Source organism: Carassius auratus, chromosome 7, assembly GCF_003368295.1.
Source record: "Carassius auratus strain Wakin chromosome 7, ASM336829v1, whole genome shotgun sequence".
NCBI lineage: Eukaryota > Metazoa > Chordata > Actinopteri > Cypriniformes > Cyprinidae > Carassius > Carassius auratus.
In genome coordinates, this window is record NC_039249.1 from 8,883,206 (window position 1) to 8,910,358 (window position 27,153).

The 27,153-nt window shown below is 36.8% G+C and overlaps 3 protein-coding genes and 2 long non-coding RNA genes across 6 annotated transcripts; 2 read left to right on the forward strand and 3 right to left on the reverse strand.

Annotated features, from left to right (window-relative positions):
* The first annotated feature begins 10,203 nt into the window (after positions 1–10,203).
* On the forward strand, positions 10,204–11,115 carry LOC113105287 (serine/threonine-protein kinase pim-1-like). The gene is made up of 3 exons (XM_026266341.1): positions 10,204–10,555; positions 10,653–10,829; positions 10,956–11,115. Exons 1-3 carry the CDS (start codon positions 10,204–10,206, stop codon positions 11,111–11,113), a joined length of 687 nt encoding a protein of 228 aa, XP_026122126.1. The 3' UTR covers positions 11,114–11,115.
* Positions 11,116–12,412: 1,297 nt separating this feature from the next.
* hsbp1a (heat shock factor binding protein 1a) lies at positions 12,413–17,116 on the reverse strand. Its single transcript, XM_026267045.1, has 5 exons — positions 16,938–17,116; positions 13,799–14,098; positions 13,196–13,262; positions 12,879–13,023; positions 12,413–12,692 (listed from the first exon to the last, which is right to left on the reverse strand). The coding sequence occupies exons 2-4, from the start codon at positions 13,841–13,843 to the stop codon at positions 12,902–12,904; spliced, it is 234 nt and encodes a 77-aa protein (XP_026122830.1). The 5' UTR covers positions 13,844–14,098; positions 16,938–17,116; the 3' UTR covers positions 12,413–12,692; positions 12,879–12,901.
* Positions 15,254–22,316, forward strand: phf23b (PHD finger protein 23b). 2 transcript variants are annotated; one of them, XM_026267043.1, is made up of 5 exons: positions 15,254–15,900; positions 17,075–17,106; positions 17,191–17,283; positions 18,120–18,723; positions 22,020–22,316. In XM_026267043.1, exons 1-5 carry the CDS (start codon positions 15,873–15,875, stop codon positions 22,076–22,078), a joined length of 816 nt encoding a protein of 271 aa, XP_026122828.1. In that variant the 5' UTR covers positions 15,254–15,872; the 3' UTR covers positions 22,079–22,316. The 2 variants fall into 2 exon arrangements, with proteins under 2 accessions (XP_026122828.1, XP_026122827.1); XM_026267042.1 differs by lacking the exon at positions 22,020–22,316 and adding an exon at positions 19,521–21,006 and having other exon boundaries at positions 15,363–15,900.
* LOC113105769 (uncharacterized) lies at positions 21,083–21,574 on the reverse strand. The gene is made up of 2 exons (XR_003292398.1): positions 21,506–21,574; positions 21,083–21,407 (listed from the first exon to the last, which is right to left on the reverse strand). It is a non-coding gene; the product is annotated as an uncharacterized LOC113105769 (long non-coding RNA).
* LOC113105768 (uncharacterized) lies at positions 21,667–22,666 on the reverse strand. Its single transcript, XR_003292397.1, has 3 exons — positions 22,330–22,666; positions 22,005–22,103; positions 21,667–21,865 (listed from the first exon to the last, which is right to left on the reverse strand). It is a non-coding gene; the product is annotated as an uncharacterized LOC113105768 (long non-coding RNA).
* Positions 22,667–27,153: the final 4,487 nt, after the last annotated feature.

A 27,153-nucleotide genomic window follows, 5' to 3' on the forward strand; every position in this document is an offset into this window, starting at 1 on the left:
ACCAATAAAGGACTAAAATATAGCCTGTCCGTATGGGAGTTAAGGCATATAAACTAATGCAGATCAATCACACAAGCTCTGAGAGCTTTGAAACTTGACATGTTTGTAGTCAGGAAGTTGATTTAACTACTAGAAAAGACTGGAATCCAGCAATACCAAATATGTAAATATATGATAAAAGAGAAGTGTTCTGTCACTCAATGTATGATGTGTCCAAAATGAATGAAAATGGAACACTGACATAATTGAGTCCAAACCCATTCATTATCAGTGGTGAGAAGAATGTTGAGAAATTCAAATATAAGAGACATCAAAAAATATTTAATATGGCACCTTGTACTATATGGAAATCGAAAGATAACACCTTACCATAGCACAAACAGGAGACCAGGAGTTTGAACTTTTTAATAAAACTATAACTTAACTTCACACAACACAACTTAAATTATTAATATGTAAATATATAATAATAGAGAAGTGTTCTGTCACTCAATGTATGAGGTGGCCAAAATGAAAGAACACTGGACAAAATAGCCTCAAGTCCAAATCACATTATCAGTGGTGAGAAGAATGTTGACAAATTCATGGTTACTGCAAAGTAACTTACATTAGGTAAGTGCTGATCTATATTTATGATACATTTACTAATAATACATTTCATAAGGCACAGTATACTATACAATTCATATGAACCACAGATCCAATTGAATCAGGTTAACATTGGAATGGAACACCTTTATTAAAATATCGTCACTGACGGGCAGAATCCTCGCATGTCCAAATTTTGTCTATTTCATATTTTTTCACAATTCAATGCTATTGGTCAAACCCCACGTGGTAAACAATCTAAAGTGTTGAAAATAGATTGAGAGCAAATCTCTTAACTCCATTGGACACTTCAACTGTCTGAGAATCCTCGTAACGCCACCTCTTCTTCACTCCGCGGCAGGAGGTTCCACGGCATTTTGTGTCCTCAGGATTTAAAGTCGCAACGATTGAGAAATCCTCATCGAGCAACACATAAAGCAAGCCTTAACTCAGATTTTATCTATTTTAAACTATGATATCAGTTATTGATGTATTTTAAATGTCTACTTATTACTAGGCAAGGCAAGTTTATTTATATAGCACATTTCATACACAATGGTAATTCAAAGTGCTTTACATAAAATAAAGTAAAATAATCATGAAGAAAAATAATAAAAATAAAGACAAGCAATTTTAAAACTTTTAAAATTATGAAAAAAACTACTTAACTAAAATGAATTTAAAAACAGTTAGAAAATGATTTTACATAAAAAAAAAGTTAAAATATAGTGCAATCAGTTCGGACATTGCACAGTGTTCATTCAGTAAATGCACAGCTAAACAGATGAGTTTTGAGTCTGGATTTAAATGTGACTAGTGTTTTAGCACATCTGATCTCTTCTGGAAGCTGATTCCAACTGCAGGCAGCATAGTAACTAAAGGCGGACTCCCCTTGTTTTGTGTGAACCCTTGGTATTTCTAACTGACTCGATCCTAGTGATCTGAGTGCTCTGTTAGGTTTATATTCAGTGAACATATCTGCAATATATTTCAGTCCTAGGCCATTTAGTGACTTATATACGAGTAAAAGTACTTTAAAATCAATCCTATATTTAACTGGAAGCCAGTGTAAGGACCTGAGGACTGGTGTGATATGCTCAGATTTTCTGGTTCTAGTCAGAATCCTGGCAGCAGTGTTCTCGATGAGCTGCAGCTCTCTAATGGTCTTTTTGGGAAGGCCGGTGAGGAGCCCATTACAATAGTCCACCCTGCTGGTGATAAAGGCATGAACAAGTTTCTCCATGTCTTGGCTGGAAACAAAACCTCTAATTCTTGCAATGTTTTTGAGATGATAGTATGCTGATTTAGCTACTGCTTTGACATGAAAACTGAAACTCAGACCGGTCTCCAGAATCACACCAAGATTCCTGACATGATTTTTAGTTGTTTGACCCCTAGAGTCAAGGTATGCATTCACCTTGAACACTTCATGTTTGTTTCCAAATGCAATGACTTCAGTTTTTTCCTTGTTTAGCTGAAGAAAGCTCTGGCACATCCAACTATTAATTTTATCAATGCATTGGCAGAGGGAGTCAATAGGCGGATCTTTTGTGACGTCATTGTTTATGTTTGTCGCGTTGCATCATGGGAATCATGTGGCAGGAAACACCGCTAGATACCTGTAATTTGATTGTTTTGCACGTTTGGAGGAGGATTTAGAGAAGAGGATGGTTCACTCTTGCTGTGTGGTCGATTGTACGGTTAGTTGGGGGCCTGATAAAAAGTTTTTTCGAATTCCCTCCGAAAAGGATAGCGAAAAATGAAAGAAATGGTTGCGTGCAATTAGGCGATTGAACCTGGACGTCCCGAAGAAAGCCTGCAGCTTCTGAACGAGTTTGTGAGGCACATTTTGTTCATGGTAAGTCTTAGTGACTATGTTTTTATAGAAGATTGAATAAAAATAAATAAAACTGAGTCAAATCAACCGAGTCATATGTTTTCGCTTTCTGATTCAGGTGTCCCAAACCGCAATCCACAGCACCCAGACTATGTTCCTCACATCATTCTGTAGCTGTGCTTTGCTGCAAGCCTCACTAGTACATGCAGCATTTGTAAGTCCTATCCTGACAGCTGCTTCTACTTTAAACATTAAAGCTGCTACACGACTGCATGTTTCTCCAAGACTGGATTTGAAAGAAGGAGAAATGTGTAAGCTGTGATATACAATTTTTCACCATTAGTACAGACGCCATTGAAAGTCTCACACTGAAAACAATTGAATTGGTACAACAGTCACTACATTTTCAGTAAATAAATAAGTAAATAAGAACACTGATCAATGAAGACTTACCCGGATTTGCAGTCGCAGTGAGCAGTGATTATTTCGCCGTTCTCTTTGTTGAACACCCACGGGAGATGCGAATCATGCTGTTACTCTGCTTGGCCAGGTCTAACCTCTGCTTTTAGCACGATCACTGCTTTCTGTTTGGCAGAAAAGACTGGCCCAACTGTTCAAGAAACAAAATAATCATAGGCCTTCAGACTTTTGAAAGCTTTTAATCTCTCATGAGTAAAGGGTCCAGGGGTTTCTATTAAATAAGAATAAATGTCTCCCCAGCAGATTCGTGGCCAAGACACGGGCGAGTCGGACCAACGTTTTTTGTCATCCCAGATCTCATATGGGCTTTGAATAGCTTCGATTTTGTCACCAATACAAATTTTGAGCTTCTCTCCAAACCTCCTCCGGTCTTCAGATGTTAAAGTGCTTATATATTGAGGATTTTGCCCGCTAAAGGCCCGTTCACACCAAGCACGATAACTATAAAGATAACGATAAAGATATAGTTCTAAAAATCGTTCTCAATATTAAAGAATAGCAGAGTCCACACCATAACTATAACGATAAAGAAACGATATCGTTGGAATCACTTTCAGAACGATTTTTCCACCTGATGAACGATAAAACATTGCCAACCAATCAGAATCAATCCTGCTGTAATGAGCTCGAGAATTTAAAGCAGCAGACGTGCCGCGTCCGCTTCAAATACACAGACAATATCGTTCGCTGGTGTGGACGCTAATATCGTTATCTTTATAGTTATCTTTATAGTTATCGTGCTTGGTGTGAACGGGCCTTAACTCACTTGAAAGTGCTCGTTGCGTCTTTACAGCCTGCCATACTGTTTGTTTTGTTGCCACACAACCACTCGCGTATGCGTACAAAGATGTCATCAAAGATCCTCCTATTGGGCTGTAGTCATTTGGAGATATGGCTAGGTAAATCTGGGTATCATCAGCATATCTGTGATAGGCAATTTGGTTCTTTCTCATTATTTGACTTAGTGGAAGCATACACAGGCTAAACAAGAGCGGTGCAAGAATTGACCCTTGTGGCACTCCACATGTCATGGACGTCCACTTAGACTTATGCTCTAATAGACTCACATAATAGCCTCTCCCTTCTAAGTATGACCTGAACCATTTGAGTACCATCCCAGAAAGCCCAACCCAGTTTTCCAGTCTCTGTAGAAGTATGTTATGATCGATAGTACTAGGGTTATTATTACTAGGCTTATTATACATGTGCATTGAAGTTTTAAAATGTATCTAATTTCTAATTCTACTTGTATTGAATTAAATGTTTTGGATACCAGCATTAAATTATTGTTTTTATTATTATTTTACTGACTCAAAGTTGGCACTGTGCATGTAAAATGCCCCAAGTAGGCTAACAGGTTTTATTTATGGGAGAAAAAAGGTCTGTCTACTGGCGCCAAGTAAGCCTATCTTTGCATAACTCTTTTTCATTTCTTACAATAACGAATGAAAATCGTTAGGTTAGATACATTTGAGTAGGCTTGTTTTGTTAAAAATCCATAGCTGTAATGCTTCGGTAATGGTCCACACAGCTGTAATGCTCCACACAGCTCACGCTGAAAAGCGACGCAGTGCCTTACTCGGAGACTGGCCCCATTCTCTCTTGCACGGCTGCTTCGCTAGCATCATCGGATGCCTATCAGAATCCGGGAGTTAAGACCGCAGTTTGAGCCAGTGGCTTGAATTGATATGGCTCAGGCCCTGGCCCTGTGTCCTCAGACACCTCGACATCCTCCACTTCAGGTGAAGGTGGGGGAGAAAAGTCCTCTACTTCAAATGAACGCTCTGTAGCAAAACTACTTGCGTCACTAGAGTCACTCTCCATTTTAGCGACTCTAACAGCAGCTGTCAATTAATCTGTCACTGAGGGTCTCAGGTTCACACCCCACCGGCTCAGCCCTGCCCTTGGTTTGTCCCCTCTATCTCCGCTGTGCTCTGCCCACTTTTCAGCATTTTTCAAATATTGTATTATATTATAAAAATCTCGTATCTCAGATTAAACATGATTTTGTCCCACCCTCTTTGTTTTTTGATGATGGAAGCATAAAGAAGACAACAGCAGCTGCCAAGTGTAAAAGAACCATCAGCATATATCATTGATGGCATGGATATTCTTCAAATGCTCAATGATTCAGCCTTTCAAACGTTCAATAACCTGGGTGAGTGTGTCTGGAAAAAGATCGCAATTTTAATGGGAAAGGAAGGTCACAGCTGTGTGGTTATAGTTTTTGATAGATATTACCACCAACACTCAATCAAAGATCTTGAAAGACAAAGAAGAGGCACCAAGATGGGCATCCTAGCACCAACCTGGATGAGCTGAGGTGTCAGCAGCAAATCTACCCCCAACAGAAGATGGCTTCCAGCAACATGTGCTGAGAGCCGTGTACCAAACAGTAGTGTGGCGTCACAGCCACCTGGCCAAACCTCTTCTCTGGAACCCAGTTGGTAGAGGATGGAGGCTCAGAGAAGGTGGCTGCATTTAATCTGTGATGTTCCAGAAGGCACCAGCACCTAAAGGAGTTAGAGACCTCACCCACCTCTACTGTAAAGATGGAAACTGCACCAATGCCACCAAATGCCAGTGTCTTTCTGTGGGCTTGACCTGCACAGGGTTTTGCTCTTGCCCTGACTGTCCAAATATGACCCACTTTGTCACTGATGACAATTTGGATGAGTGGTGTGTTGCAGTTGTAACATCATGGGGGGTTGACCCCAAAATGTTTCAAGAGGGTCTGGCTGCAGGCTTTCACTTGCACTCTCAGACTTGCACACTCAGACATTTGCACTTCCGCTAGTGACATCACTTGCAGTCTTTATTTTTTATTTTGTTTATTTTTTTTATTACTTTTCGTTTGAATTTCCCAACATTTTATAAAGCCAGGTTGTGAAGACAAGAAAAAAGAAACTAAATTACAATGTCACTTGCAATTGCTACTTGAACTCTCCGCTACCTGTGACATCACTTGCAATCAACACAAATCGTACATGTTGCCAATAGAGACAAGACGCTGTGGTGGTGATTAAATTATTAAAACTAATTTAGTACTATAACGTACAGGGTCCTGCAAGAAAAAGACAAGATCGGCAAATCCATGGCCAGAACACCAGAATATGAACATTTGCATAAAGTCTCTAGCTAAGCATAGAAAAAAAAACACTTAACATGGCTTAATATATTAAGATGCTATTAAAATATCAAATTAAATGTACAGTTCATTAATATAAGGAATATGTATATAGTATTTTTCTCACATACCGCAAAATGTGGCATAATGGACATAGATGAGAAAGGCCAAACTCATGCTTCTCTACTTTATTAAAATACATAACTAATATGTACAGGCAAGCATGTGAGCCCAGAATAAACAAAACACGTAAAGTTTCACATTAAGCATTTTTCCATATAGAATAAACTGTCTACAACTTGTTTATATCACTGTCTTTGTCCATTAACCTACATTATGTGTTTTATTTATAATGATTTTCTATAGGAGGAAAACGTTTAATGTACAATTTAACGCACTGCGTTCTGTACTCGTCTGCTTGCCTGTACGGAGTTGATCCTTTAAAATCACTTAATGCATAATGCCCGTTCATATTTGCTGGTCTGTATATACTTAGAGTCAACAACAAGACATATAGGCTAGGCTAGGCCTACTAAATTGTCTTTATCATCTTAGTCTGTTATTAGGCCACATTAAGCGTTATTGTATGGGAGGAAAAAGTTTGCACATTGTGTTCATAGCCATCTGCTTGACTTGCAGTACATTGAATAATAACTATATATCGAATTTGATCTTTTAATTGAACTTAATGTGTCTGAATACATTATGCCATATTAAGTGTTAGTTTTTTTCTACAGGAGGAAAACGCTTAACGAAAGACTTTGTGCATTGCGTTCATATTCTGCTGTTCTGTGGCCAAGGTCTGTGCTTGTCTTTTTCTTGCAGGACCCTGTACGTTATAGTACTAAATTAGTTTTAATCGTTTAATCACAACCACAGCGTCTCGTCTCCATTGGCAACACGCACGATTTGTGTTGATTGCAAGTGAAGTCACAGGTACCAGAGTGCAAGTAGCGATTGCAATTGACATTGTAATTTAGTTTATTTTTTCTTGTCTTTGCCACATGGCAACTGTTATAAAATGTTGGGAAATTCAAACAAAAAGTTATCAATAAATAGAACAAAATAAAAAATAAAGACTCCAAGTGACGTTGCTAGCAGAAGCAGTGTCTGAGAGTGCAAGTGCAAGTCTGCAGCCAGACCCTTCTCCAACGGTTCCCAAAAGCAGTTGATGTTCCAAATGGTTGCTGCTAGAAAATAAACTAAACAGCCTGAGAAGACAGGGCTCATTTCCCCAAAGAGTGTTTGTTTCTTTAGTTAGATTGCCATTTGTTTTATTTAAGACAGTAATTTAAGTTGTATTGTGTGAAGTTAAGTTATAGTTTTATTAAAAAGTTCATTAAGTTAAAACTCCTGGTCTCCTGTTTGTGCTATGGTAAGGTGTTATCTTTCGATTTCAATCTTTGTTTCCATATAGTACAAGGTGCCATATTAAATATTTTTTGATGTCTCTTATATTTGAATTTCTCAACATTCTTCTCACCACTGATAATGAATGGGTTTGGATTCAATTATGTCAGTGTTCAATTTTCATTCATTTTGGACACCTCATACATTGAGTGACAGAACACTTCTCTTTTATTATATATTTACATATTTGGTATTGCTGGATTCAGCACAACCCCACCTTTCCAACAAGCCATCATATGTGTTTCTATGATAATGCCAGGCAAAGCAAGCACAAAGTAAATGAAAACATTCTGCATAGATATTGAATTTGTGCATGTCCGCTTATTTTAGATATGTGTTTACATGTGTCTATTTATTCCATACATCAAGATATTCACATCCAGTCTTTTCTAGTAGTTAAATCAACTTCCTGACTACAAACATGTCAAGTTTCAAAGCTCTCAGAGCTTGTGTGATTGATCTGCATTAGTTTATATGCCTTAACTCCCATACGGACAGGCTATATTTTAGTCCTTTATTGGTTTTGTGGTGTATAACAATATCTGTTAATTTAACAATCTTAGCAGTAAAATATTTTTAGCCAAGAATCCATTTCATATATGGGAGACCTTAGAGATGAGGAAAAACATTGTTGGGTTTAGTTCTACCTCCGGTAGGGGTATCTCGAAAATTCAGGGGCATTGTCACTAGCCTATAGAGCTAAGTAGCTCATTTTGTTGGTTGAAGTTTCGGAGTAGTCTGTTTTCAGAGTGAAAAACCCCCTATTATAATGGGATTGTTTTCAAAACACAAGAAAGCGTTTAAAGTGGGGCATACACATGAACCCCAACCCTGTGTGCTGCTCAAATACTCCCCCATCAGGGCGGAAAACCATCCTCATCCTCCTGATGAGACGCCTGGTGGTGCTGATGAGATAGAGAGAAAAGAGTCAGAGAGACGAGAGGAAAACTACAAAAGGTTTTGGAGATATCGCCTTCTTCGCTTTTTCCGCCGAAAAGCAGGAAAATACAACCTGGCTAAGGCTGAAGAAGTGTCCCAGAATGAGGCGGGATCGTATCGGAGACTTAATGATGGTAAAATCACATACGATGATGGAAGTTTTAATGGGAGATTCTTTAATTAGGGAAACTTATGTTGTTCTCGTGTACAACTGGCCTTTTTTATGTATAACAAAAAATCACTATCACACTAAAAAAAAGTATAATACACTGAACAAAATGAAAAACGCCACACTTTTGTTTTTACCCCATTTTTAATGAACTGAACTCAAAGATCTAAGACGTTTTCTATATACACAAAAGGCCTATTTGTCTCAAATATTCTTCATAAATCTGTCTAGATCTATGTTGGTGGGCACTTCTCCTTTGCCGAGATAACAAATTTCTATGAAATATGTGTTTTATTAACATTGAGTACCTCAATGATAAAAAAAGAATAGTTATTTTACAGATGGCTTTAAATTGTCTAAAAAAAAATTAATTTTTCAATCATTTTTCATTAGCATTTTTTGTTTTACTTAAGTTATTAATATTCCCTCTGTAGGTCAGACTTCTCTACAACATATACCTGTTGTAGATATCCATGATCACCAAGAACCTCCAGTCTCTGAAGTCCTCCCTGCTATAGAGGAACTGCTGGAGCAGGACGTCCCACCACAACAGGATGTCAACACTCCAGCTTGTCTGACTGAAGAGGACAAAGTGGGAGAGCTGGACAAGGGTAAATTCACTGCCATAATCCAATTCTCAATTTCCAAGTGAATGGATTTATTAGGTCTCACTGCCAAACCTGTCAGATCTTAATCCAGAAACCAATTTATTTACATTGTTTGGAAATGTTTAATATTTTTACAAAAGTGCCCTTAAATGAAAAACTACTGTAATTTGAGTGTGCAATATTTTATTCATATTATTGGGCTTCTTCATTGGGTTATACGATGATTGGGAAGAGCTGGACAAGGGTAAGTTTACAGCCAGAATTCAAAATATAATACATGCAGATTCTCACATTCTCAGTTATTTAAAATGCCACACAAATTTGAGGATGCAATATTTAATTCATGATATTAAACTGATTTGATTAATATTATTTCCCTCTTCAGATAAGACTTCTCTGCAGGAAATTGCAGAGATTAATGATTTTGGAGAAGGTTTAGGCTCTGAAGTCCTTCCCGCTGCTGAGGACCTCCAAAGTCTAGATAGTTCCACTGATGATGAAGCGGAGGAGCCAGACAGCAGTACGAATAATAAATATATGACAATTAGAAAATTTTAGTTTCAATTATAGAATGCATAAAAATGTATTTCATGCTTACTGCATTTGTTTATCTTTTAAATAGGACACATTTTCTGGCGATACGAATTTGGGCCCAAGCTGGGTAGAGGAGGCTATGGCCATGTGCATGCAGGGACTCGCTGCAAGGATGGCCTCAAGGTTTCTTTTTTTTTTTTTACTTATAAAACTTTCCATACTTGTTCGGTATTCATGACCGTAATGATCTCTATGCACCTGATAATTGTCAATTCTTTGTCTGATTGAACAGGTGGCTGTGAAAATTGCAGAAAAGACTCCAGATTTGCCATATATCAGAGTTGTAAGTAGTCTGTGCGCTACTTACATTTATTACTTACGTGTATTATTGCATCTCAGTCACTGTTATATCCATTTCTAACATCTTATATTCATGTTAATCTGAGAAACCACCTTCAATCTAAGCATCAAATGTTCTTTCTTTTAGCCTGGCCATCCCAGTCGCCTTCCAATGGAGATTGGCCTGACACTCATGGCCAATATGGGCCCCAGTGTTCCACACATAATCAAACTCCTGGACTGGCAGGACGACCCCGACTACTATGTCATGGTCTTGGAGCGGCCCATGCTAAGCATGAGCCTGTTTAGTTTCGTGAAGCTCCGACAAAGGCTTGAAGAGGGGATAGCACGACATTTAATGTGGCAGGTCATTCATGCCGCTAACATTTGCTGCGAGCGTGGCGTCTTCCATAGAGATATAAAACTGGAAAACATCCTGGTGAACCCGGACACGTTGGAGGTTAAGTTGATCGACTTCGGCTGCGGCATGCTCATGAAGGACTCTACCTACGTGACCTTCAGTGGTAGGTTTTATGATTTGCTAGCAGGTCATTTAGCTCACTGAAACATATCTGTACATGCTGCAGAAATGCATTAAATATCAAAATCTCTTCCTTCTAGGTACAGAAATGTACTGTCCACCGGAGTTCTATGTCGACGGTGGGTACTATGCAAAGCCAGCGACAGTTTGGTCATTAGGGATCCTGCTGTTCGTGATGGTGTGCGGGTATTATCCGGACGACAAAGACCTGCAAATGATCAGCAAGAATGAATGGTCCAAATCCGACTTGTCACAAAGTGAGAGCTTCATAAAAGAACAAAGATGGACAATTTAACTTATACATATGAAAGTATACAATTTGAAATCTAATTATAAAAAGGTGCAAGTAATAAGTGCATAATCTCTCCCATCTTTTTGAATAGAATGCTGCCAGATGATTTGCGATTGTCTGCAGCCGGACCCCCAGCAGAGACTTGTTCTGGAGGAGATGCAGCTCCATGACTGGTTTCCGGTACTGAGATTAGAATCTCTAATGTTTGCTAGTTTATTTTTCTTTTCATATGAGTCAAATTTGCTTTAAATTTCATGTATTAAGATAAGTAACACTGATTTGTGTATTTGTTTCAGGTCGTGGAGTAAGACATGGAGAGGAACAAAAAACGACTCCGTCACGGCCACTCTTTCATTTTCTGTCTTCATTTAGGCCTTGGTGTGTTGTGTCCTGGTAGCACCTGGCGGCTTAAAGTGGCATTATTTATTTATAATTTGAGTTAGGTATTTGTGTAATGTGTTAAGATATTTATTTTATTTAATTTTTTTTATTTAATTTTTTTTTACTATATGTTTTTTTACTCTTGTTCATTTTTTCTGTATATGGTAAGAAAATATGAAATAAACAGTTAAAAAAAAGATATTTGTATTTGTATTAAGATATTTTGAAGGATTATTAAGAAATTCGAAGTATAATAATAGTAAAATAATAGAATAAGTATAATATTAGAATAATAATTAGAAAATGTATTAAGATACTGTATGTATGCACTTTGTTATATTACCAGAGATCTCTCTATAGAAAGCTGTGGAAGCACTAAAAAATAAAAATAAATAAATATCAACAACTCATTCACCGCTAAATTCATCAATGACACAAACACTCAGTGTAAGGTGTACAGAAATATTCGGAAATGTCAAAATGAGATAAACTATGTTTACTTCACTCACAAACACATCCCATGTTAGCTTGGCAGAAAATTGCCAAGCTTGGTTCTTGACAACGCATACATTGTGTTATTAACATAATATCATACACACACATTATGACATTAGATATGAATGCCACTTCAACAATTTTAAGTACAATTTACTTGAGTCTGGTGTGGAATAATATAAAATATATGTGAGTAAATACATACATATATAAACACTGTCAAATACCATAAAAGTCATGATGGTGGATCACTGATTTGTTTTCTAACTTGGTCTGATCATCTGTTGGCACCAATTAAAACAGCAAGGCGTTAATAAGGCTTTAAAATGTCCCTTCTTCTAATACCACATATCTCCAAGCAGTCTGGCTGATATGGTTCTCCTTTGACATTAGTCGTTAATGAAGGCTTTGGAACTGTGCACATTCTTGTGGTGCATCCAATGGGTCAAGGTTATGCATGATTAACATGACCCAGTTAACCCCTGCTGGTAGATGTCATAACTACACTGGCTGCAGACACTTTCTAATGAAGACCTTTTAAAAGTCGCCATGTATTCCAGTTAAATACTTTAAATGCAGATCTTGACAAAAATAAAATGTGGAGTTTAACACTTTTAACACACGTTTTAAAAAGAATAATGTTAGCGCAGGAAAGAAAACAGCGACTTCAAAGCCATTTCATGGAGTTTTTAATCATCAGCAAAACATGCAGGAATCACATGATTTCCCCTGTGAATGCAATGAATAAATACAAAAACAAGTTTTCATTTGTTTATCTCCTGTCCAGTAATATAGTTTTAACCTAACAGCATGTAATATATTATGTAATATATTATGTAATACACATAGGCAAGCACCATTTTTAATGAATTACTTAAAAAAGGATTAATTCACATTTCATTTAAAAATTCTGATACTGCAGTAGAAGGTCCTCACTGTGTTCCTTGGCAGTCTGAAAGAGAAAAGATACTAAAATTAAACAAAACACAAAGATATGGCATGAAGTAACATGAACCTGAGTCACAAGCAGATACATATCATATTCTGCTGCAGTTTATAGAATATAAATGCTCTCTAAATAGTAACAACGTTGAAAGAATGGCATCGTCAAAGGTGCATAAGCACCACCTACGCTTACTAGGATGGTGTTGGTCTTTGCCTTCAAGCTGTTCCAGAGGTCTCAGTGACTTTTATCTCCTCCTCTGACTCCTCCACACCTGCCTGACTCATGAGATCAGAGATGTTCTTCTCCAAGTCATCGATTCGCGTACTCATCTCATCAAGTATTTGAATTAAGAGAAAACGCATTTTGAATAAGCTACCATCACAAAGGGAAGCATCTAGGAAGCATGACTTCTCTTCTAATAAATTAAGGTTTCGATTCCACTCAATTAAGCTACAATTAGGTGCTAAATTAATTACAGTGATAAACACGTGCATAATGTGGAAGGATATTTCGCCCAATAATCTGGTCTGACATGGTCTGGAACTTGTCCTGCATCTGCTGCAGCAAGGTCTGTACCTAAAACGAAGAAGAACAATATAAAACAAACAATCAGATTTAAAACTCTGATAAAAAATTGTGAATGAACACTATGTCCAACGAGCACAAATGTTATCCGTCTAGAATCGTGTGGGTTTTGCGTGGGCCTCCCACACAGGAGTAAAAACAGCAGTTTAAGGGCATGCTCCCCGCCCACGCGTGGAAGCGAAACCATAGTAACAAGGGAAACCTCTCAACATCGTATAATCACTCAAGATACCTAACAGTGATATAAAGAAATTTTCGTTGTATAACCCTTCTGAAAATAAATTGCATCTACATTTTAATGACTGATAAACAAAGAAACCATTTGAAAATGCATTGAACTCACGAGAGTGATCTTTCAATACTACTTCACGACAAAGCTGTTAATGAATGGAGACTTACAACAGGCAAATCACTTACAGCACTTCTCATTATACATTAATTCACTTTGGCTAGTGAGCGTGACCGAATACTAGGCGACTGTAAGTGCATGACCCAGTATTGTATCTCGGAAAAAATCAAGCACTCACCACAATAGTCAGGTCCTGTGATGTTTTAGGGTCCTTCTCAGACATATCTTCTTCAAAAGCCTCTTCGTGCCTTCCCGTGTTCTTTATGCTTGTGTGATCAAGAGCCCTGTCGAGGCTGTACAGTACTGTGTGATGTATTCAAGGTGGAAACTGCCCCTGAAGCGGTAGCTGATTTCGTTGTTAAGAGGTTTGGTCAGTGAACTGAAATCAACAAATCGGCTTTTGCACTTTTAGATGTGATTATTTTTATGTCCTGAAGGGGGCGCTCGGTGGCTCAGACAGGCGAGTACCAGTCATAAACTGTATAAAAACAGTAGAGATTAAGAATCACTGCATGTCTAGCTGTCATTTACAACTGTATTATTCAGTATATTTAATTAAGTAAAATAAATAAATAAATAAAAACATTTTAAGAAATATACAGATTAAAAAGAATTACATGTCATTAATGAAAGATTAAGTGATAAAAGAGGGTGAGATTTTAAATGCCACATAAAGGCTGACAATATAGGTAAAAAATAAAACAAAATCACGTTTTTTGTTTTGTTTTTGCATTTTCATAATATTTTATATTAGATTTCTAGAATAAATTCGATTTTTTTATATTCAACTAAAATACATTAAAATTATTATTAAATTAACCAAGACTTTTCCTTAGCTTTTCAATGAATTAAGAAGAAAATGTATTTATGATTATTAGAAGGATCTCTATTTTTTTAGTGAAGTGACATTCAGCCAAGTATGGTGACCCATACTCAGAATTTGTGCTCTGCATTTAACCCATCCGAAATGCACACACACAGAGCAGTGAACACACACACACACACGGGGAGCAGTGGGCAGCCATTTATGCTGCGGCGCCCGGGGAGCAGTTGGGGGTTAGATGCCTTGCTCAAGGGCACCTAAGTCGAGGTATTGAAGGTGGAGAGAGAGCTGTTCATGCACTCCCCCCACCCACAATTCCATCCGGCCCGAGACTAGAACCCACAACCCTTCGATTGGGAGTCCAACCCTCTAACCATTAGGCCACGACTTCCCATTTTTCTCCATCCTCAATAAATTATAGCTTTCAGGCCCACGAACACCTATCCCATACTATACTAGCCTGCCTACATATTTTCTCGATTTTCATTATTTTAAATAATAACCAGTGTCGCCTGTGAACCAACTCTTCCTGAGCCGCCAAGCGCCCCCTTTCGCAAGTAAATGTTCATTTCGTGAAAAACAGCTGCTTGGCTTTTCCACAGGCTTGGGTTTAATGGTTAAAATACGTCACAGGCAACCGAAATGACCAGGAAAGCCGCCTGTTAAACGAATGATCTTACATGTTGATTGAAATATCCAACTATCTGCATAGAAATATTAAAGTAAATAAATGTACCGTTATTCTTTTAAAATAGTGTACTATGCAAGTACAAGCCATAGGATTTGGAACAGATAAACTCAATTTCCCATGAGCGTTGCAGAAAAAAGACTAGCGCAATGAATTATGGGTATTGGTGTTTATTCGCCATTGGATTCCGTGCCGTCTGCCAGAAAATCTGACATGTTGAACTACATGTCCCATGAACCCTTGGAGAGAAAATTTTACACCGCAACAGCAATTTGACCGCAAGGGGTCTGGAGTCAGTTGACGTCGTCGACTCTAGTGAGGCGCGCTGGAGGCGACACGCAGACGTATTTTGGGGGAACTTTCGTCGAAAAAGCATAATAACGCGAACGCAGAGTTTATGTTACTAACATTCGTTGCAAGAACATGCTGGATCCCTGGTTTTATCACTGGTTCTTTTCTTACGCGATAGTCCGTTAGGTAGTCGAATCGCCAGCTGGATCATTTTTGCAATGCTGCTTGCTGGCCAAAACAAAGTTAATTGATATTTCCAGGGATTTAAGATCCAGCGATATTTCATTGGACCATTTTGTAAAATAAAGTAAAATCGTCGTTTGAATCGTTCACATGCCCAGCTCGCTGGACTCTAGCTAGTCCTCCGGGGCTTGCTGCGCCCGAAGCCGGGCGAAGATCGACGCTGCACGGTGTCACCCAACTCAAGAGGATCGAGCTTCTTAGGCGACAATGCTTGAAATAATGTCCGAACACCAAGGTAAGGAAAACATAAAACTTGAATTTCAAATATTCAAACTTTAACCCTGTTGTGATCGGCAACACCCATCATCGTTCAGTTTCAGCAAAGTCAGTTACGTTAGCCTGTTAGCACCTTTAATACTGCAGTAACTTTGCATACCCTTTAGTTTAGCAGACTGATTTCACAAGTAACGTTAACCTGATTCAGTGCCAGCCACTTTCTAATGTTTGATTGCGTTAATGAAGCAGAGGACATTTCACTTCGCAGACGAGCTGGTTCATACAGGGATTAGCCGAGCTGCTATCTTGTGCAAGAAGTGAAATTACTCCAGTTGATTGTAGCCATTTGTTTAAGCAGTAACTCATAAATGATTTAAAACATGCCTGATATCCAACCACTGCTTTCTGTTCAAATGATTTAAGGGTCCGGTTTAACAAAACCGCAGTTACGCAGCGTTGCGCATTTTGTCTTCGCCAAATAAAACAAGATCTGTCTTAAATTAGTTGCCGCTGATGATCCAGGTGCCAGTCGATTTTTTTTTTATATTATTATTAGTACACGGTTAGGCTGTTTTTCTTATAAGTTACTTTTACGACATTACGACAAAAATGTTGCCTTTTTAAGGCTGGTCGCTGCTTAGCGTGGTAGCATTTCGCCGCCTGACTGTAACTCTTTGTTGTGCCGGGGTAACACGAAATGCATTGCCGTTGGTGTCTGTTCTCTCTAAACACTTATAGATTTTGCCATTGTAACTGTATTAAGATCAACCATATATGTTTTCATAGGAGTTTCCAAACCAGAAAAGTTGTCTTGGCGTGTTTCGACGTCGAGAGACGAGAGCCAGGTTTACGTCACAAGCTGCTTCGTCCTCTCGCATTTTTCACCGCTTTAGTTTATAGTGTTTGTCACTATATTAGTTTAGTTTTCTTCACAATTAAAGTCTCTTAAATCGTGTGGATGTTTGGATGTAAAATGGTGCCTTGCGCAGTTAAATTTTACGCCTCAATCAACAGGAGGGTGTCGCCAGGAATAGCACATGTAGCGCGTTAGCTTACCGTCGAAAACGCACTTTTACCAGGTTTGTTAAAAATAAAAAATCCCCAATCTATTCCAAATGCAAAGTTTCCTCGGTTAAATCTGTTATTTAGCAACGAATTGACGTTGTTCTCTCTCCTTTCTTTTTGCTACATAGATTCATTACTGAAGTGCAAAGCAGAGACTCTGGTAAGTCAAACAAGGAAAATAAGATTTTCATCCTACAGATGGCAGTGCTTGTCCAAATTACTAATAAATGATGTTCATGTCCAGCCATCAGAGAGAAGAAAGAGGACAGTGGAGGACTTCAACAAGTTTTGCAGTTTTGTTCTTGCATATGCTGGTTACATCCCTTCTCCAAAGGAGGTAAGAATGGAGCATTGTTTCACATTTAGGTGTGGTTCCATGCATTAAAGCCCTCTTACAAATCTTGTTCCCAGAGAAGACTTAGTGCTGCACCTTTTTGACACCCATTTCAAGCATTTACTAATGCGCTAATGAGCAGAATCTGACAGATACTGGATTTTGTAGATAATAACTAAGTTAAAATCTTGCTGGGAACTGTTTAATTGTGCTTTAGTTTGTAAAATCTTTTTTGTTTTTTTGTTTTTTTACAAATGTTGAAATGTAATAATAGTATGCTTTAATTGTGAAAGTTTTACCATTTTAAAGTTAATACAATTTTTTAAACCTGTGCTTCATCGCACAATTTTTATCATACAAATGATAAACAAGAAATGGAGAGAGTGAAAATGTAAACATTAAAAGAAAATCCAATTATTGGTGCTGATTTTTCTGAATAATAGATAGTTCCTAGATTTAGCTGTTGGTGCCAATGAGTGAAATCAGGTTTGTCAGTTTATGGAGATATCCAAAACATGCAGTGTTTGGGGAATTCCAGGATCGGCATTGAGAACCGCAGCTTTACATGGTTTACTCCAGGTCTGACCAGTCCTGCTTCTTGAAGGCCACTGACTGGCAGAATGTAGCTCCAATCACAATTAAACTCCTGTTTTGGGACATGTTAATGCTGAAATCTTTAGGATTTTGGACCTCAGTCGCCTGTGGTTTCTGTGTGTCCAGTCATCTCCATTGAACATCTTTAGTCCTGTACAGGTCTTTTTTCAACCTGTATTTGTAGATGTAAGATGTTTTATGACAAAATAACATTTGAACCATTCTGTTTGTGTCTCTGTCCACAGGAAAGGCCATGGTCGCCAGCATCCTCCAGTTCTCCAAACAGCTCTGGTGCTTCAGGTGAAGGCAGCGTTTTAGGTGGAGTGAGTTCTAACATGGCTCCCAACTGGAGTCACGGCACGTCGGACTTGAACACCATCCACACGTTCGTTCGCAAGGCTCGTGCCAATAAGAGCAACAAGAGCATGCGGCGGCTGTCGTCTGACAGCGCCCTGATGGACAAAATGTGTTTAAAAGACCCTTTCTATGAGGGCCAGGTCGCCAGCAAAGCTGAGCGCAAAAAGGACAAGAAGCTGAAGCGCCTTTCTCTGGGTTCAGGCGCTGGTGACAGCAGCAGCAGCGGTGGCGAGAAGCGTGCAAGGATCAAGCGCAGTAAGAACCCCAAACAGTCCAAAGCCCTTAAGAAGCTTAAGAGCTCGGCCCAAAGCGAGACAGACTCCGAGAACGGTCTCGGGCATGGAGAAGAGCATTTGGACCAGGGAGCAGCGGCAGAGCGCAGACTACAGGCCCAAGTGAAAGAAGAAAAGGAGGAAGCCACCAGAGAGGCCGATATGAGTTCCAGTGAGGGAGAGACCTGGATAGCTGATGAAGACATAATGGTTGAGTCAGGTGAGTTTATTAGGGACTGAGGAAGATTTAGATGGTTTGGAAATGCTCGTAAATATTAATTGAAGGATTTTAACATTGTATTTTTTTTTTACTGAATTTTATATCAGTGTGGTGAAATACAACATCTTTGTATTTTCAGCAACCATTACCTTTAGCAACCATTAGTCTTTAGTGTCCCATGATCCTTCAGTTATTATTTTAATATGTTGATTTTGGTGCTCAAGAAACATTTCTTATTTTTATCAGTGAAAACAGTTTTTGCTGCTTGGAAGCAATTATACATGAGTAAATAAGAAAAAAATAATAATAATAATATTTTTGTTCAGCAAGGATACATTAAATTGGCCAGAAGTTACAGTAAAAGACATTTACAAAGTGTTAGAAAATATTTTTAGTTCAAATAAATGGTTTTTTTTTTTACTTTCTAAAAAATAAAATTCTGAAAAATTGTATCTTAAGAAAATAAATATTAAGCAATAAAAAAACCTATATATATATATATATATATATGTATATGTATATGTGTGTATATATATATATATATATATAATATTTTTTTATTTATTTTTTTTATTATTATTATTTTTTTAATTAGTCACAAAGTAATTTTATTAATGACTTTACAATTTAAATACAATTTTTTTTTCTTCTTCTTCTTTTTTCTTTGTTGCATCTTTTCCTTACAGGAGATTATCATAAAAAAAAAAATTCAACTTATTTATTTTTTTACATTTAATTAATGATTTTACAATTTAATTTAAAAAATATATATAATTTGTTGCATCTTTTCCTTGCAGGGGATGATTCGTGGGATTTGATCACCTGTTACTGCGGTAAACCGTTTGCAGGACGGCCCATGATTGAATGTAGTCAGTGCAGCGTGTGGGTGCACCTCTCTTGTGCCAAAATTAAGAAGTCTAACGTGCCTGACATATTTAACTGCCACAAATGTAGAGACTCTCGACGGTCAAGTCATAAAAAAGACAGTTAGATGAGGGTGATCATTCCCTCAAAGCTCTGAGTGTTCCCAGTTCTCCAGATTTTCTATCCAAAATGCATTTTTTCCTCTTTTTCTAGACTCTTTACATATTTTACAGTCAGTAGTCTCCATTTCAGAGTTCACTGAGAAATAACGTTTGAACTGATCTCTTACCTCCAGAGTTGGTAATTGATCTTGGCTCATTTGTAACCGTTCCAGAGATACATAAGCTATCTTGTCACATCAAATTGTTATTTATTTTTTTTATTTAGCAGCTTGCATACTTAGTAAGTGCCACCATATTTCTTTGTTGGAAAAGTTAGAGAACACAGCCACACTACATTTTCACAGATGTATACAATATTAGTTACTTTGGTCTATTTAAAAGTATAAAAAAAAAATATACATATATAAATAACTATTCAAAATACAGAAAAATATTGTCCTGATTTTGCCAAAGAGCTGCTGTGAGAGATGGTGTTGACAGTTGTTACAAAAAATGTTATTCCTTAGTGAACTGTCCAGTTGATCTTTGTTTGAAGACTAATCAATGTAATGTGTTAGTCTGAATGCCGTTTCCTGTAGGTGATCATAAAACCATTCGAATTACAACCTCTTAATTGAAAATTTATGTCAGAAATCACACCTAAATGGACTTGACCAGTCAGCTAACGTATTAGATTGTCAAAAATAAAGCGCTATACCAGTCATTTAAGCAGGGAATCCTTTGCTGCAATTATTGATAAAAAAATTTCTTCTAATTCTACTGATAATGTACAGTATGTTAACCCATGTACTTTGTCGAAGAAACTATCAAAACAGTTTGATCTTTAAATACATGCACAGCATAGTGGTTTTTTTTTTTCTCAGTATGTAAAATTTTCAGAAGATTTCAGTTTAATAAGATGACAAGGCTAGATTTAGGAGCTTTGCTGAAGCTTTTCTTGAGTAGAATGGTTGTAATTATTGTTTTCAAGACGTGTTTGAGAGTTTTAAACTCTGAGAACTGGTAAAGACTACTCATTTATGCTACAAGCTCTTTCTTTTGAATTAGTTTGGAGACCATTGTTTAGATTTAATTTTGTCCCCTCTTTCTGGTTTATTTGTGAAGCAAGGGAGACTGGAAATCCCCAAAAGCCAGACCTCTCTTGCTTCATGTTTCACTCTGTAAATATCACAGATTTTGAAAAGTGTACATATGTGAAAGTGAAGAGAAAAGCAAAGCAGATGGTATATATATATTTTTCTTTTTGCATCCGATATTGTTTTCTTTACCTTGAGAAATAAAACTTTTCTTTATTGGCCTTAAAATGTCTGATTTTCCTAATCTCACTGTTTTTGTGACTTTAAAATAAGTTGAAAGAACATTAGAGACAAGAATTGATGGTTTATCCATGTACATTTTATTTTGAGGCAACACCAGTACAGTGTCTGTCAGTTTGCACCCCACTAGGTGGAGCTGGTGAGCTAATCTTGGAAAAACATAAATACAAATAAATAAATCACAGTTTATAAACCCGAGATGCAATGGCTTAATAGTAACCAAAAGTTCAATTAAACAGATTTCCAAAAGAAGAAGAAGAAACCACAAAAACGAAAAGAACCAAACTAAACCAGATGATAAATCAGTCGTTTTTTAACAGTGTTACGTCATCTGTCAGTTTGATCACTTTGCATTGTGTTCCTTAAAATCTTCAGGTTCCTCCTGAGGGCGAAAAAATAATTGTATCAGTTACAGGATATGCAATCTGTTTAATTCAAATATATGTTGCCAAACCACTGGTTTTCTCTATTTGAAATTACCTTTCTGCTCCTGGAAGACAAGTGGGTGCTGCCAATGGGGTCCAGAGGAACAGTGATCCTCCTCCTAATAGGGTTAAGGGGGAAATATGGGAATTGTGTGAGAATTTATTTGTATTTTTTATTACAATAAAGTAAAATAACAGTAAATATTGCTACCCGCCTCTTATCCTTGTTTTTGCGAGAGTTGCTAGTTGCTGGTTGCACATTGATGTGTTCCAGAGGGGAAAAGAAATCGGGGGTCTTAGCTGGATTGGGGTCCCAATCCCGAGTCATTTCCCCTTCATTTCCTGGGAACAAGTCTGCCAGATCAGACAGCTCATAGATGTGCGCTGACGTCTCCTGATCCGACCTGAAATTGCTCTGCAAGGAAACGCATGCATTTTAATTTATGTGGCATATTAAAGTGTTTTTATTATTATTATTGCAATGCTATATTAAAAACTAAATGTATATTCTCTCAATAAGATAATTAACGCTTTTTGGTGAATGTGATATTTACTCTTTTCACCCGTAGTCTGTCTGGTATCAGGAAAGCACAAAGATCATCCATCAAGAAGTAGACAACCAGGATAAGTAGCAAACACCTTGAACACATCATCTGAGGGCACAACATGATACATGATGTTTAGAAAAATTAACGTTTTTTTTTTTTTTTACTATTTAAAGTATTTGCATGCAGTATTTGCCACTACTTAAGTCAAAATGACAACGGCAAACACAGCCAGCCAATTAGGAATGGTAAAAACTTTTACCAAAGCAATTCAGTAAAGTCACTAGACAAAATTCAGAATTGAATTAAAGTATATTGTGTTTTTAATATTTACCTTCTTGGTGAAATATTGTGTCCTTGAGAAGTTGCTTCAGGAGTTCTGCCTTTTCTCTTTCGTGTGTATGTTGCCTTGCTGAACTCTTTGTCAAGGGCATGCATGTGTGTTTTGGGTATTTGTAGACCTGAAGCTGGGGTGGGTTTATATAGGAAGACTGAGAGATTATGGATAAAGGGAGTGTGTGTGTCTAGCATGACTTCACCCACCCTCCGAAGAGATCAGAACATGATTAACGCATCATTTGGTTGTTGTTAGAATGTTCTAGATTGACAGATTGACAATTTCGACACTGAGAATCTTACAAGAGAGGGTAAAATCTGTATTTATAAAGACGTCTTAATTATCCTAATATGTTTATCTATATTTAAAAAAATATATTAATTATATTTATTGTTATGAATGCTACAAGGCTAGATGTTGTGTAGTTACCTAATTAAACAGTTATGATAGTGTGATTTGTAGGGATTCGCTGGTTTTAAAAAATTTTCCATTGCTAATAATCTTATTTGCATTTTATGATCAAAAATAAATAACATAATGATGAAAATAAATAAATACAATATTGACAAATTAATGACTGATATAAAAATTCTTCACTATATTGTAGTGAGGAAATCAAAAAAATAAAAACAATAAAATAAAAAGTGAATTTAGGCATCACAAAATTATAAAACAGTATGAGACGTATATTTTCATATAGAAATTTCCCAGTGATTACATTTAAGTGTTAATAAATTACTAGTGTGTTTAAGAATAACTTTAAGTGCTGAATGACAGAAAGGTCACAGAAATATAAAAATAGGACAAATTAGCTAATATTGGCTAAATAATGTTACTGTTCCCAAATGTGGTGTATCTGTTGTGATTTATTTGTTATTTTAATAGACATTTGGTACAAGCATTGTAGCTAGTTGATATTCGCAGACTCTCTGAATGTTCTGTCATTCGGAGACTCTGTGTGTGGCCTGTTCATGTATCAGATCATCTCGTCTCACCCAATTTCATTGTTTCAAAACATTGGATTCCCATCCACGTACACCAAAAGGGTCCCTCTCTCTCTCGTTCTCATTAGGGATGTTCATAGTATTATCAGAGGAAACACACACACATACAGAAGTAAGTTAAAAAAAAAGCTGGAGCGGCCTCTGTGGATGGCCTACCAGCAGTCTAACACGTTTTCTCTTTTCCTCTTTTTCCCTCCCTATCCTAATTATTGCTATTTCTGGCAACTGAGGCCACCAGACATAGACTAGCTGTTGACAGACAACCCACGGCGAAAATAAACTGTACCTTTACTAAACAAGGCGGGTGCAGTCTGCCCAGATGTCTGTCAACAGAGACCGAGAACAAACCATTGCCGCTGATTACGCTAATTAGTCTAAAATAAGTGTATATATGTGCGTGTGTGATCATTTCTGACAATCCCGCCTTCTCATTTCTGCCCTATAAGTACCCAGAATCTTCCTGAGTTCTGAATTTAGAACAATGAAATTCTAAAGAGTGCAGTGGCAGCACAAATATAAGCCCTTTTGTAGAAGTTTTTTTTAATGTTTTCCACTATTGTGTATAACAATTCTTGTAGATACAGATACAGCATTGTTCCAAAATGTTTCCAATAATATAACGGCTGGTTCGTTTTCAGTGCTTAATATTATATTGAATAATAAGTGGAGAGCAAATTGCACTATAATTTCATTCGGTGTCTTCAAAATCTGTGGATCAGTGGTTCTACAATTCTGCTCACTACATTCACGATTCATTAAATGCAAAATAAATATGTATGGTAAATTCTTTCTTAACATTGTTTTCTGCATTGTTATTTGAATGCCTTGGTTGAATAGTGTGGTGGTGACTGCATAAGGGGTTGACGTAGCTTTATTTCCACCATGAAAACAATTCTTTTGACAATTCTTTTGAAATAACTATTATGTATTAAGAAATTGTAAAGGCTAAAATTAATATATATTTCTTCTGATGCTGTTTTCCTTAAAATTAAACGTTCAGATCCATTTCCATCATGGAACATTTGCACCTTACTGAGTGTTCTGAAAAGTGCACATTTTCTAAATTTGTTTTTAGTCCATTCCATACCAAATTTCACCATTTATCATTTACAAACCTTCCTGAAAAAGTTCGGAAAAGAGTTTTGATTCATCGATTTTACAGGTATAGGCTACAAGACAATGAAACATACGACAACCTGTACAACCTGAAGTTTAAATTTGCAATGCTTTTTTATTATAAATAGTCAAATGTCACCTGCTAAAATCAATAAAAGGTTGCACTATAATTTCAATTGTAAAGAGCAGCTTTAGTATGTAAAGGTATGTTTTACAAATTGGCCACAAGGTGATGCTATAACAAAAAAAAATATGCATGTAACCAAAGCTTACAGAAGGACTTTGGTGAATCTCAGCAAACATCTGAGCTGGTTATTTCATCAAATTGTGCTTAATTATCTTGAATTCTCTTTTTAACATGCATACATGTAAACAAAAATTATGTTTTTATTATCTTGGTTTGTAAAATATAATCTATTGTTTTAATAGTTTTTAATTATTATTATATCGTGTTTTAATTATTTTTACTTTAACGTGAAATGTGACAGGTAACATGTTATTCTTAAGTCTTGGCAGATGCGTCACATAAGACAAAATTCCTTGTGTATACTGCAAAAAGATAGGATAAATTAAGAACAGCTCTGAATGATCATTTCAGTGTGTGAGAGAGAGTGTGTCTACTCAGTTCCGCCTCCTGTCGGCGGAGATAAATAAAGCAAACATTTGATACCAAAACTTACATTTTCCACTTCTTGAGTATTATATTTGATCTTATGGCCATTAAATGTGTTAAACGTACGCTCAAATGTGTGTGCTTGACATTAAAACTAATGATCATTGTTTTCATGCATCAAGCTCACACATTTCTAATTCAGTTATGACTAAAAGTTTTGCTTTCAAAAGTTCACCATCAAATCTGAGAAAACATACTGAGGTAGCAAAGTTGCGTTTTCCTCAAACAATTCCCTTGCTTTTTTCAATGAAATGTTACAAACCTCAAAAAAGTGTTTAAATTAACATTGTATGTTGTAATTAATTGTAATTCATGTTTAGTATTTTTTTTTTACCAAGTAGTGGTTGTATGTATAATACGTCATTATGTGACACACTGAGTAGCCTAGGAATTAAGACTGTCAATGAATTAAAAAAAATATATATATATTTTAATTATATGATTTGCTCATTAATTAATCTAATTATTCACACATAATTATTTATCAATATTTGATGAGAAAAACTATAAATGCCCCAAATAAGCAAGCATCTCAAATGATAATTATCCTTTTAAACAGTGACGTTGAATAGACAACTTACACACAAAAAGTCGTCTTTCAAAACGTTAATGTTTTAATTCTGTGATTTCTGTGTCCTTTATTTTCTCGTGATCTCGACGAGAGTTGTTTTCTCGTTATAACGACTTAATTATCTCGAGATCTCGACATAACAAAAGTTGTTCTCAAGTTACAAATCTGTGCCAACAGGTGGCACTATAGACCTGAATATAACTGATACTGTACGCGTTTGGGATAGATTAGGCTAATTTAATTTAGGGATGTTCTATAGTGACGTAATCTTTTGTGTTTCCCACACACACACATACACACACACACATACACACGAACGCTCCTTCAAACAGAAGCTTGTAACGCACATGGTATCAGTCACAACATAAAATGAATACTAACATTTACAAATTAGGCCTATATATCATTTTATTTCAAATAAAGCGAAAATTAAAAGTGAGTTGAATCCAATCAGCTCTAAAAGATCTTAGAATAGTTCTGCATCCTTCTGAAGCCAGTGTTTGCGGTGTTGTTTTGACCATTTAAACATGTTAATTACACAAACAAAATGTTTAGCGTACTGTCTCTGGAAATATCATATATATAAATGTATACTTTATTACAAGGCGAAACAAAATTAGTTAAAATATCCACGACATAGGCTTATTAGGCTACAGTAGAAGCGCAGGGTTTATCCATCAGATGTGTCAAAGTTGAGTTTGTTACAGATCTAACAATCATTCATTATGTCGAGATCACATGAAAATTAAGTCGTGAAAACGAGAAAACAAGATGGAAAAAATAAATAAATAATACATGGCCGCTAAGAGCTTCCGTAGGCTTCTTGCCAACCTTGTCTTGACCAGTAAGACTTTGAGGATATAACGTTAGTGGCACTGTGTGTTTAGTGAAACATTATATTTTTCTATCGACGGTAATGACAAGTCAACCGCAACATTTTCCATTCACTCAAAACCCCTTTAGATTTCTCAGTGCAGTATGGAGCTGTTGCACATTTCTGTATGTGCTATTTAGGGTGTTCGCGGTTCTTCACAAGTACGGGCCTGTCGAGAAGTTTAAGCGATAAAAACACTTAGGACAGAGGTGTCAATCTCAATAGCCTCCAACCTCAGTTTGACTTCTCTGCTATGGCTTCGGCTAATAAGAAAAAAAAAAATACCAACAAATTAATTAATTAATTCCCATAACTTCCCATTACTTTGTCGGTTACTGCACATTGCAAAAAAAACCTAATAACATCCTATTTTTTTAATGCTAATCTTTTTGTTTAATAGATGTATTATGGCTTTCTAAGGTTTCTAATCTACAAGCTTGCTACATAAAAGAGGAGGAGATTCAAGCGAGGGCTTCATGTCTGGGCGTAGTTTTAAACCAAAGAGCAGTCTCTTTTGTCTCTTAACGTTGTCGTGTGTCTTTTAGCAAAAGTCTAAAGCGAATTGAAGGAAATTATTGAACAC